The following is a 12,933-nucleotide window of genomic DNA, read 5'->3' as shown; positions in this document are numbered from 1 at the left end:
AAGTCACACCTTACTATAATATAAAAAGGAAGAAAAGTAAAAGAGAAGATCTGTTTCATTTCCCCTGTGTTAACTAAGGCACAAGGAGCCAGGTTTGCAGGTAAACTGTTGGTGTGTAACAGCTGGCACAGTCACAGCTTCACACCTAGGCACAGAAATGTGCCTGTGCCCACATGGACATGAGGAGGCACCAGCTCTTGAAGCCCTGTTTGCGTTCTGCTGAGTTTCCTCTGCACATGTTAAAATTCTGCACCTCTGTCAGTATAAGGCATGCCAAGAAAGCCTGGCCTGCATACCTGTAGCAATCGAGTAGCATCAGAATTGGGTATAGAAGGTTTGGAAAACTTTAAAAGCCAAGTGGGATCTTACAAGCAGAAGAAACACACGTTTCCTTCTGCAGTAGATGACACATGCCAGAGATCCTCATAAACATACATCTGCACAGAGGCTCCAGCTTCAAGACTTCCAGCTCAGTGAGGTCAAAGACGGTGTCAGGAATGCCACTCAACATGAACAGATGCAGTTCCAGCTTATCCTGAAAGTTCTTGGTCATCCCCTTGACGCAACTTCTTCAAGGTACACTCATTGTTGAGGTTCAGCTGCCACAGTTTCTTCTCACTTACGTCTGACAGCAGGTAAAAGCACTCTAAATTGCCTAGGTTGCCTGTTTGCAATGTCCCACAGCTTCAGGCAAGTGGGACGATGTAAGTGCTGGAAGCTGATAATTTCCTCAATGATCTTTAGGTTATTGGCCTTCAGGTCTGTCTCCTGCAGAATGATGAGGCTAAAGATAGAATGAGGAATACATTCCAAGTCCCAGTGGATCAGCTCAAGCTCCTTCAGGATGACTGTTTTCCTCAGGCTGTTGAGAACAATGAGCTTGGTATACACTGATTTCTGTCTGTCTCCGAGCAGACCCTCTGCTTCTACACTAAATCTGCAGAGAAACAGATTTTTTTTTTTTTTTTTTTGTGGCAAGCTGCTTTTGCAATGCAAGTTGATAAAACTCTCCTGTTAGCTTTCTGTATCTAGAGAATGAGCTTTGTTCTCTTGGTTAGGTGACTTTGAGAGAAGCAGTTGTTGTGTTTCTGGCCCCTGTAGGTATATGGCCTCTTTCTTCCTGTGTCTCTCTTGGGGTTTGTGCAGTGTCTTGTACAGGTATCAATAATCTGGTATCGTGTAAACATGAGGTAGATTGGGCAGGAACAGGCCACTGAGCTGGCAGCCCACTCGGGCAGCCTCACTTGATCGTGGTTTCCATGCCATGGTCCAGGTGTTGCCGTAGGATGTCCATGTCTCCATCTCTCGCAGTGATGAGCAGTGGCGAGCAGTTTTTTGCAGATGCTGCTGGCAGGACTGGCTCACATGTCCAGGATGTTCATGAATTGCCAATGGCCAATCCTGACCACCATGAAGAGTAGGGTTTGAGCCTTCACATCCACGTTGTCCACCTCTGTCCCCTGGGTCAGGAGGACCTTCACGCTCTTAACATGGCTCTTGGCAGTGGCCAAGCACAGCAGGGTGCTTGGGACAAGAGGTTATCTAGGGACTGGTAATCGTCCTTGCACACTGCTTAGTTCAGCTCCTCATTTTCTCCGCTGTCATCTTCACTTCTGCTGGGCTGGAGCACAGAGAACACCCTAATGAGCTCTGGAGCTTTAGAACCCACCCCCCACACCTGTGGCTGATGGGGTGGGGGTTTCATTACAGATTTGATTCAAAAAGAAGGCTCAGATATATTGCAAATGGAAGTAATCTGTAAAAGTAAAAAGACAGCTGTAATATTTCCTGAACACACAAGTAGGCATTTCCAAAGGAAAATTACTTCGATGGTGTTAACCACTGCCATAGGGAAGTATAAATAATCTGATATCAGGTAAAGAAACTAGTATCAAAAAGGGAGAAAGATTGGAGCTGGGAAAAAAGACTTCACTAGGCAGTTAGTAAAGAGGTTTACAAAGTAACAACACACATCTTTCTGGGACCTGGAACAGTTCCTCCTGCCAAAGACAGCACAGGGATGGACAAAGTCACCTCCTCACAAAGGCTGAGGCACATAGTGATAGCAGAGTGAAAGCTGGTACTCCCAGCCAGTTCCTCAAGCACAGGGGAAAAACTCTGCCCTAAAAATACCAAACTGGAGTTGGTTTCGTGGTGAACCAGGTCACCAGGCTCTCCAGAGCTGCTGCCTCACCTGCTGGCAGGCATGGTTGAACAAGTGGTCCCCCAAGAACCAGATCTCCTTTGGTGGCATCTCACTTGCATCCTCACTGTCTGGGGAACCCATCCACAGAATGGATTTCTGGTGGCAAAGAGCACACAAGGATTCAGGGAAACCTCAGCCCCTCTGTAAGGACCCTGGTAAAGAAAGCCTGGAGAGGAGAAGATGCAGGACTCAGCTTAAGACTAAATACAGGTGTAAACTCAAAGGAGCAAGGAGAACGGTACAGATAAAAGCATAGGAGGAGATAACCAACAGCTAGTGTATAGCGTAATACTAACAGTTTATTTTTGCCGTTATAAACCACAAATGTTGCTGATATTTCTGCTGTTAGCACAAGTAAGTATGACACAGTGTACAGGTGTATGGAACACGCTCTTCTCTCTGTATTTAATGAAGACAAGACTGTCATGATACAGTTGTCCCAGAATGAGGTGAGGTTTAACAATACGTTTATTGAGGGATTTTGTAAATCTGCATTAGAAAAGCATTAAAGCTATGTCAAATACCACAGTGATACCACAATTCAGGGTTCTTTTGTGCACACACAGGGTATTCTGTGTGGCACGTGTCCAAAGAGCTTGATGTGGTGGAAATACTCTACATGTCTCATATGGCTGCGAGCCTGTGCTGTGGGTCAGGTGGATCCCGAATGCGCTGTATCTGCATACATGCACCGTGTCTAGGAAGGCTGTCTTGGCAATGCACATGGAAACGTTGCAGAAGCATTTGAAATCCCTCAAAAGATGTTGCAATATTGGTCAACCTGTCGGTTTGGGCTGTCCCAGACAGAGTCACGAATTTCCCATTTTGCCTGGTCAAACTTCCATGTTGAAAAGGGAACATGGAAGGAAGCAGATGTATGGAAGCCATAAGGCTAGAATTTGTTTCTTCTACTGAATGATGATGCCACTGGGCGGCACTGTTCAGACCAAGCTCTGCCAAATGCAATTATGATGAAGAATTAAATTAGTGACAGAGAAATGTCGCCTCTGTCGTTTAAAGCGAATCCCAGTCGGAAGCAAAGTTGCGTATCAAAGCACAGACTAGAGAAAGCCTGCCTCATTAAAAATCAGCTTTAAGCCAATTGTCCCCTTCCGTCTGTCTGTCTTTCTGCTCTTCAAATGAGCTTACAACCCTCCCTCAAGGCAAGAGCATCAGTAGTCAAGCTCTGGTAGCTTTGAAGAAATCTTTATGTGATTAAAAATGCCACACAGAGTTACAGCTTCCTCACGGCTCTGCATGCCAATCAGATGAGAGTGTACCAGCCATTGTGAATTTAATCCACGGCATGGCTTTATCTTCCTAAATCGGTGTTTAATTAGGAACCATGCTATTGCTGCGTTATTCTGCTCTCAAAGGCTGATCTGTGAGCTGCGTTAGCTGAAGGAATTCTCCGAGGTATCTCAAGGCTTTAACACAGGGAAAGGTGTGGGATGCAGCTGGTCTTTGCAGGGACATGCCAGGCCATGTGCCAGCTGGGTGACCCTGTCCCCGCTGGCCGCACTCCTCTCACGGCTCTGCAGGCGCGAGCCCAGGAAACCGCTGGGGCAGCTGCTCAGCGGGGTCCCTGAAATGTGCCGAGAGGGATGTGTGCCAGCTTGGGCCCCTCTTCTGTGACCGTGACAGCGGTGTCCGGCCGTGCATGGGGACAGCATGAGAGCACTGATGGGTGGTTTGGAAGAAGCATCCCGTGGAACAGGAGAGACTTCTCAGAGCATTGCCATGTTAATGGAGCTGCTGGCTGATATGAGCGGTGCTTGATGGTGTGTAGTTTGGGCTTGAGGACCCTCGTGTTTCAACAGTCTAGTTCCACAAACAGGCTGTACAGTCAGGATAAAAATCCTCCTGAGGAGGTGACAGCTCGGGAAGGGCTTGGCCGCTCCCCAGCTTGGCCGGGAAGGGTCCATCCCCCTCAGGGCGCCATGGCAGGGCTGAGGGCAGCCTGTGCGCCTTCCCGCCTCTTAGCAGACCCAGCGGGCGGACAAACCGCAGGGAGCGGCGGCCGGGCGAGTGCTCCCCAGGGCGAGAGCGCGGTCCCGGCGCTGCCATAGCGACCTGCCCTGCCTCCTCCGCCCAGCGCCCGGGCCGGGAGCCGCGCTCCGCCCCGCCGCTCCGCCCAGCGAGTCCGCCGGCGTCCCACAATCCTCTGCTCCCCGGCCCTCCCGACATGGCGCTGCTGGGGGCTCCGCGGAGCCTGGCAGCAGCCGCATCCCGCAAGCGGCGGCTGCTCGCCCTCGCTCTGCTGCGGCCTCCGGCGGCCGCCGCCGCCTGCGCGCACGGCTGGCTGGCGGGGAGCGGGCGGCCCCGGGCCCGCGCGGCTCCGAGGAGCGGTCAGGTGCGTGGGGGCGCCCGGGGCAGGCGGTGAGGGGCTGAGGAGAGGCGCTGAGGAGAGGCGCCGGGCCCCGCGTCCCGCGGTGCTGTCCCCGCGGGCTCTGTGAGGGCGGCCTGTTCCGTCCTTGCCGTGCCCGCTGGTCAGCGCTCGGCACCCGGCCGGGCCGGGGGGGGTCAGGTACCGCCGCTTTGTTCCCGGAGGCCGCCCCTGGGGCGGGAAGGGCTGGGGGGGCCGCAGCGGTGCTCGCTGTGCAGCCTGCGGGGAGGACGGTTTGGTCGTGAGCGATAAAGTCGTGGGCGCGTTTGGGCCCGGCCGGCTCCAGGCTGGACCTCCCTCCGCTCTGGTGCTCGGGTACCGTCCTGTCTTGCTTGTGCTGCGTTCCGTCGGCTTTTTGTGCACAAAACCATCCTTTTTTTGTGGACAAGCATTGTAAAAGCAATGCCTTCGAACTGATGCTAAACTTCAGTGTAGAGAATAACTTATGCTGGCAGCTAATTTTATATAGGGAAAGGAAATCGGAATTGTTTCTGTGAATTTGTTTGTTTTTGTTACAAGTGCAGAATGAAGTACATATCTCAGAGTGAAGGAGTCCAGCTTTCAGTAATTCACGTGCATTTTTCAAAGTGAAGGAAGGAAACTTATTCCAAAGATTGAGTGAATTAACTTTCTGTAAACTCTCGGCCATTATTTCTGTGTGATAATAACCTTTTTCGTTCCTCCTCCTTCTTTCCACCAAGTGTATTGTGCAATTTTTGTGATTGTTATTTAGCAGGAGGTTCAAACTTAGTGTTCTGCAATTTTTTGTTGTAATGTCCTTTACAATTTTGGGACTAGTTCACATGATTTTTTTCAACGTTTAATTGAATCTGCTGACAGGAAAATGCAGTGTCCTGTGATTTCAGTTTCCTTTTCTTCTTCCCATTTTTCAGCTGGTTCAAGAAACATTGTATTTGCACTGACAGAAGTGACTGTCAAAAGCTGGCTGGGCACGTCAGCAGGTTGTATTTCAGAGTGGTCATTGATTTTTATGAGTTAGGTAATTCAGCTTTTTAAAAATCAACTGGGATCAAGTATGCGCATCCTCTTAGTTTCAGTTATTTAATTATTTTGCTATGTTTATACACTAATGAAAACTGTTTTGAAAAATCTTTTTTAATGTGCTTCTTCTGAAAGCTTTTCTATATATTAAAAAAAATGAAGAAACACACCTGGTTTTACACTTAAAACAACATAAACTTGTTTGCCATGGTCCTAGGCTGCATGCTTCACAGTCGACTAGGAATAAGGTTTAATGAAAATAATGTTTTTTAGCAGGTGTTCTCGTGGAAGCCTTGGGGCTACTGTGTGATGACTCAGTAGCATGTGGGGAAGCTCTTCTGTTACCTGTATTGCTGTATTCAAGGTGCCAGACATGGGTTAGATTTTGCAGTTAACCAAGGGCAGTAAATGTGAAATAAATGCTCGTGATCCAACCTCTTCAGCTGGCAGGACCCAACTGCGTGTGAAATCCAGCCAGCTGGCTTTGAGGGCGTATCGTCCCCAAAGCATTCCGAAATAGCACGGGCCTTCCCAGGAGGGCGCACCTGGTGTGACATGGTTATCCCAGCGACACGGTGCTTCTCACTGCTGTAATAAAATGGCTTTTGTGAGTAAAATCAACTGCACAAGCTCAGTTCTGCTTCTGTTGATGTGACTATGGAAATAGCAGAGGTTCGTGACAGCAGAGCTGTGTCAGTCAAGAGTCGTGCCTTTTACAGCTCAGACTGGTAAACACTATAGCCACAGCTTAACTTGTGAGAAAAAATATGATCAAAGGAAGGAAAAAGCTCTGAAGTGTGACCATAAAAGCAAAGTAAACCATTGTTTTTGAAGAAGATGAGTTCAAGCACTTGTCTGCCACCCTTCTACTCTACTTTGCATCTGTGCACTACTTGATCCGCCTGTCTTCAATGTTTCATGCCGGTTCTAAGCTTTTTTCTTAGCTTACAATTAGTTGTAAGCGTAGTTGTATTACAATAATACAATCTACATATGTGCAATGGCACTTAGTACAGTGGGGTTCAAATAAAGTAGAGTTGTTTGGGTGCTGTTGCATTACAGACCCATATTGTTCTTCCCTCACGCTTACGTTTTTCAGCAGTTTTGATGAGAGTTTTGCTTTTCTGAGTAATGTAACATTTGTATCCTGGAGAGGAAAATGACTAAATTTCTGGAGGGGAAAAACGGGTGGCATCAGTATTGTGGAACTGTGATCAGACTCTGTTTCTTGATATTAAGATGAGATTTTTATTTCCATAACTGTAGCTCAATGTCTCAAAACTTGTGCTTGAAGAGAGGATCTCTGCTGAGGAGTAATAGAGAGAATGGGCATGTTGGATGTGGCCTGCTTGGTGAACTTGGAAAAGTAACCAGAGACTGTAGTTTTTTTCTAGAAAGCTTAAGATTTTTTTGTGGAACAGTTTGCCTGCATCGAACATAAAAACAGTGAGAAATTCTATTCAATCCAAAACTGAAATTGAAGGAAAATAACATTTGACTGAAAAGGTCCAACAGCCTTTAACTTAAGGATAATTATTTTACTAGGTGCCTGTATAAGTCAAGAAATACACTGAGGGGTTTGTTTCAGAGATGGCTTTGGCAGTTGTAGAAAGCGTGGCTTTGTAAATTAGTGTAAGTGTAACGGTAAAAAGTAGGCTTATTTTTCCCTCATATTATCTTGCCCTTCCAGCTGCCACTTGACATGATAAAGAGCACATTCTTCTGCATAATTTAATAATACCCCTTGCTCTGGAAGTGGTTATAAGAGAAGTTTCAGGTGTTTTCAATAAATATATTTGTTTTGCCTTTTTTTTTCCCCTGGAGCCTGGTTTGTTCTGTAGAATTATGGTTAGGTTTATTGTCCAGACGTCATTTCACATGTTACTGTGCATTGCTAAATTCCCTTCTCTGGACTTTGGTGTGGTTGAACAGCTTGATGCATGGGAACTATAAATCAACAGTCTCTGTTAGTCAAGAGTCTATTGACAGATATGTGCTTTGTAAGGGAGTATATGAAATTCCTTGAATTTTCAAAATCCCTTTAGAGAGAAAGTATTGCTGCTGAGCAGAGCAGCAATCCCATATGTCTATGAAAATGGACATCTAATAATACTGAAAATTTTTGTGAGGAAGGGTGTATCATGAAGTAGAACAGATGGACATATTAGGACTTACTCTGAAAGTCGTTTGGGGAATACAGGGGTGCACAGGGTGAAAAGCAGTCCCTGGATCAGGGGTGATGTGGTGTACATTGGGGTACCTGCTGTTGATGCTGTGTGGCTTTTCCGTTCTGCCGTTGGGTTGTGTTTTACCAAAATAAGCCAAATGTGAGAGTGTATTAGTGAGATGTTACAGGGAAATCTCTTCAAGGTGTGTTTTTGTTAATCTTCCTGGTTTCATCTGCTCTGGGTGTGTGTACAGAGCAATTGCATGTTGGCTGTTGTTAAATGTTAACTGCACTTAAGTTTATATTGCTTATATTGATGACAGTTTAGTCTATTTTTATACCAGAATATTTTCACCTTTTCTCTCATCTTCCTCTGCTGTCTGCTATACATGTTTTCTTGGTTTGCAAACTCTGCAAAATTAACAGTGGGACTTGAATATTGCCCAGGTGCTTGAATCCTACCTTTGGCTATCTTTTCTGTTACAGTTAGTTTAAAAAAAGCCATTCCCATTACATCTGGAACAGCACGTAACATACTCCAGAGGGAAGCTTCTAAGTGTAGATTTGACCTTGTGCAAGTGTGTTTAATCCCTGTTGTTTGTTTGTATTTATAGTATTTAAATTACTACCGGCAGTCATGACACTTTAGCAATATGACTTTTATGTGCAATCAGTGCTAGACATCTGTTTCATCCTTTACAGTTTATAGAATCATATCAAAAACACATTAAAAGAACATAATGGTGCAGAGTCAGGCATTCTAAAGTTACAAAATGCCAGAATTAATGTTCCCTGCGTAATTTCTTAAATTCAGAAATAAGCAGGACTTGCACCTGCTCCTTTAAAGCAATAACTGTTACTTTGATGTGTTGCAATAAGGTTCAAGTATGCCTTTCCTTTGTAGTCTTAAATCTGTCAGGAAGGAGTTTGTAGTGAGGGCAAGCGGAGTCCCAGGCCTGCCCGCAGGATGTGCAGAGTGACAGGATGAGCTGCTGTCCCACTCGCTTGGGCAGTTTTCTAATAATACTGTGATGGCTGGAGGACTTAGCAGTTATTCACAGTCTCTAATTCTTTATTTCTTTGCTGAAACTTGGGGTTTAGCAGGAGCTTGGGAGAAAGTCGAAACCTCCAGTCTTCCAGGCTCAAGACTGAAAATCAGAACAAGTTTTTCCTTGTGCCTTGTGCAAATCTTTTCATCTTCTTGCTGTATTAGTCTCTTAACCCCATGAGAGTTAACAGCTTCAGTCAAGTAAGTAGGCTATCCAGTGCAGTCACCGAGACCAGGCTGCTCTCAGTAGGAGTTGTTTCTGTGACATCATGTGTCTCATATGTCACTCAGAAAAGAGCTTTCTGAACTTTGGGGTCAAAGTATATGAATTATTAGTGATGTATTTTTATGATGTCCTATGAGTAGACTCTAGAAGAACAGTAATGAGCTTCTTACCGATACCTGTTGGAGCGTCAGTTGTCTACTCCCATGTACTAGGAATATAAAACAACAACAAAATGCATTCAGAGTTAAGCACCTGAATTTCAATTCTTACAATACTCAAGATTTTCTTTTTTCCAAGCAGGACAGAATGGTTCTGCTCAGGAGAGTTTCCAGCTGTAGGGGAGAAGAACTCAATCTCATTGCTGTGAGTGTAGGGCTCCTTGGTATTAGGGCTACCACCGTGGATTGTGTCTCCACTATAAATTGTGAATTGCCATGGTTTAATCCATCCTTCTGAATGGCCTCTGGTGCAGCAGGTGGAGTTGTATCGATGTAAATGTCTTTGCTGAATTAGAGAACGCTGCTGCCTTCTGTATTGGTTGTACAACTTCATTTGGTGTTGGTTTCTCGGTATGTCGGGTAGAGGATAACTGCTAGGGGTGCGTACTCCTCCTCTTGTGTGTTGGTGGGACCTTTTATCCAAAATAACCATGCCTTTGTAGTGATTACATTAATTTAGTATGTACTGAGGCATCTCAAAGTCCTTCTCTTTTTCCATTTTATTTTCTGTTTGTGAAACGGTCACTGTTCATATGCAGAGCCTATTAGTTTAGATGGAGTCCTCTGTGGTGTCATGAAACTGTAAAGTTAGGGCTGTATTTGCAATTAAGCACCTTGTAAATAAAGCTCCTTCATTTAACCCAGGTCCTGGAGGCATCAGGTCTGTTTACCCAGGTCACTTAGTTCTACTAAGGGCAGAATGTATAGTTCTAATATTTAGTCTTTGGATGTGATGTCACGTAATGGAAATGTTTGAAGTAAGTAGGTCCAATGTGGTGACATGAAGGGGAATGATCTTAATTTTCTTAAAAAAACCTAAATGATAACTTATGGTATGTGTCTTAGGACAGGAGCAAAGGAATGCTTAAGGCAAGGTATAAAATATATGATGTTGCTGCTGTTTGTCAAGGTTAAAAATTCCCTTTTTATGATCAAATTCTTATTTTTTGTTTTTGACATTTGCCCTGTGCCTTGGGCTGATGAGCAGTTTTTTCGCCGTTTTGCTCTGTGGTAGTGATTTTTATATAGTGTGAGTGTATGGTGTGTTGTGACAGAGCAGTAGAAGATTTAATATTGAATGTGTCAAAGATGATGTGGCAGCATCGTTGCCCACCAAACAGAGGTCCCTGTTTTGCCACTGGGGAAGTGCTGCCAGCTAGTCGATCTAAGGAAAATAAATGGTCCTTTGAAACTCTTATGGCAAATGAACGGGTTTCAGTGTAACATGTAAAGTGTGCTACAGTTAGTGCTGAGCAGTACATCTATTAAAGATGCATTGATGGATATGTGAATATTGGGTATTTTGTGTCCTGCGTACCTAAAACTCGTAGTCAGCCACGCTCTAATTTCTGGTAGTCCCAGTGCTTCCCAGTCCAGAGCTGTAGCTTTGATTCACCTGATGATCGGTGAGACAAACGTGGCATGAACTGAGCTAAGGTGAGTTGGAAATGGCAGAACCTATAAGCATAAGAATAACAGTTTGTAATGAAAACCAGAACAAAAGAATATTTCAAAGGAGACAGAAGACAACCTGGGAGAAAATTTAAATGAGAGGAAAGGGAAAACTTTGGGCTTTCATGGTACAAAAGAAATGAAGTCTGATGGGAGTGGGGATTCAGGGAAGAGAAAGGTTCATTGTCACTTAGCATTTTTAATGGTTGAATGTAATTTATTTTACAGCTGCTCCCCACCGGTTTTCTTTTTATGTGGTCAGTTGTTAACAAACAAAGCCATCTGCCCTGTTTTCGTCTTACGCTTGTTTACGTAAACCAGATTAATATTCTCTGAATGTGAAGTGCATGTTCTGCATGACTCCATTTTCACTTCCATCCCCCCAACCCCCTCTTTATTTTGTAGATTCCACCAATCTGCAAACAAAGATCATGGCAAAGTCTGGGGGGAGAATTTTCAAGACCATTATTAGAGGCTTCAGAGGTAGGTATAAATTGTTTTTCTTCCTAATTACGTGTAAGTCAGAGGAAACTCAAGCCCTTGCAGCACCTTCCAGTTTAGTCTGCTGTTTTGTTTTAATTCCGCTATTTACAGTTTTAACATGGAGCGAGTTAAACAGCAACTTATGTTTCTGCTTCTAAAGAATGAGATAACTTTGCGTGAAAGCGTCAGACTTTTGCACTCTCCTCAAGAAGTCTTTTTGAGTCTCTACAGACTAATGATAATACAGTAATTTATAAAGAAGAGTTCTTAAAAATGTAAGTTTTGTGTGTTGATACTTAGATTCATGGTGTTGGGCATAGAAAATATCAATGCATAGAAAGCTGTGAGTTTTCCTTGAATATGTGGGGCTTTATTACTTCAAAATTCTGCTTAGGTTGTAGAATATCAAGAAACGTTGGAAGTTTATTCTCATCATTCTGAGTGCCAGGATGTCAGGCTATTATTCCTAAGAAGTCTGCTTACCTTTACACTCATTTAAACATAAGGAAAATGCATTTTTATTTTTACTGTTCATGGAATAATTATGACACAAGTTTAAGTAACACACTTTGCTTGAATGAAGTTAGGTGATGTATTTGTCTTGGATTTTTGTGTTTGGTGGTTTTTTTGATTGTTTGTTTTTAATTATTAAAAAAATAACCATTCATAGAACTGACTTAAGCACCTAAAATCGTTTGAGGGTCATTGGGACTTCACAACATGAAATCTGCTTAGATTGTTATTATGTTTTTCTTTAAAATATGAAAAGTGAAATTTCGTTTTGGAAAACCCTGAGGTCTGCTCTCAAACCGTGTACATAAAATGAGATTACTAAAGAGCTTTTGTGTAACCTGGACCCAGAAATTGTCAACATGTAGCAAAAGAGCAGACTCTTTTTGAAAAGCTTTAATGTGTCCATTGTTTGCGGCAGGCACTTTGACATTGAACTTGGAGAATTGCCTAGTGGTATCGAGTTATTATGCTTTAGTACATCTATGTGCATTCATAAATTCAGAGTTTTTCTCTGTATTTGTTTAACAGGCAATCTTGACCACATGCTAAGAGGAGTGAACATTAGTTTTTAAAAGCAGGTTGTTTTCCTCACTGCACCTGCTGTACATGGATTGCAGCGGGGCTGTGGCACTGGGTTCACTCGGACCTTTCATAGGGCACCAGTAGGCTGTTCTCATCCTGATGGGAAAGAGAAGTGTAAAGTGGATTTATCTATTTATTTTGCACCCAAATTACTCTTTATGTACATGGAAGGGGAATTTTTAAGTGTGTTCCATTTTATATGTTAATGTGCCTGAGCACAGTTATCCTCCAGAACTTTGATTTCTTTTTTATGTTTTTTAGTCCACTTTCTAGTTTTTAAGTGTCCTTTTAACTGAAATGTTTAGAGCTCTATTATCTTTACCTCCTGACTGCTTGGAACATGCATTTTACTTTACTGCCAAATTATAGTCCCTTTCCTTAGTATTGTTTCCTTAAGCAAGGGAAGATTTTTAGAGAGAGGTGATATCTTGTATTAAAGCAAGCTGATACAGTTGAAGGGTGAGGGAGGGAAACCAAACCAGTAGTTTTTTCTCTTGGCTTTTACTTGCATGTTTCCTGAGGTTCTTGCAAATTGAGTTCTCATTTTTACACAGATCCTACCGAGGTGGCGACTGATAGAGAAGAGAATGTGTTGGCATGGTCATGCAGGTGGAGGACTTCACACAGATCCAAAGGAAGGGGTAAAAAAT

The 12,933-nt window shown here is 43.8% G+C and overlaps 1 protein-coding gene and 1 pseudogene across 1 annotated transcript in view; one reads left to right on the top strand and one right to left on the bottom strand.

Annotated features, from left to right (window-relative positions):
- Window positions 1-1,028: 1,028 nt before the first annotated feature.
- Window positions 1,029-1,705, bottom strand: LOC136106466 (ankyrin repeat and SOCS box protein 12-like; annotated as a pseudogene).
- A 2,676-nt stretch (window positions 1,706-4,381) lies between these two features.
- The window catches only part of ABCB7 (ATP binding cassette subfamily B member 7), a 42,308-nt gene continuing 33,756 nt past the window's right edge, over window positions 4,382-12,933 (top strand). Inside the window, exons 1-3 of the mRNA XM_065846223.2 lie at window positions 4,382-4,559; window positions 11,111-11,188; window positions 12,838-12,924. Coding sequence (XP_065702295.1) covers window positions 4,392-4,559; window positions 11,111-11,188; window positions 12,838-12,924 — 333 coding nt within the window. The 5' untranslated portion in view covers window positions 4,382-4,391. The remainder of the gene's footprint in view (window positions 4,560-11,110; window positions 11,189-12,837; window positions 12,925-12,933) is intronic.

This window comes from Patagioenas fasciata, chromosome 11, assembly GCF_037038585.1.
Source record: "Patagioenas fasciata isolate bPatFas1 chromosome 11, bPatFas1.hap1, whole genome shotgun sequence".
NCBI classification, from domain to species: Eukaryota; Metazoa; Chordata; class Aves; order Columbiformes; family Columbidae; genus Patagioenas; species Patagioenas fasciata.
Note: the sequence above shows the minus strand (reverse complement) of the source record. Positions and strands in the feature narration are given on the sequence as shown.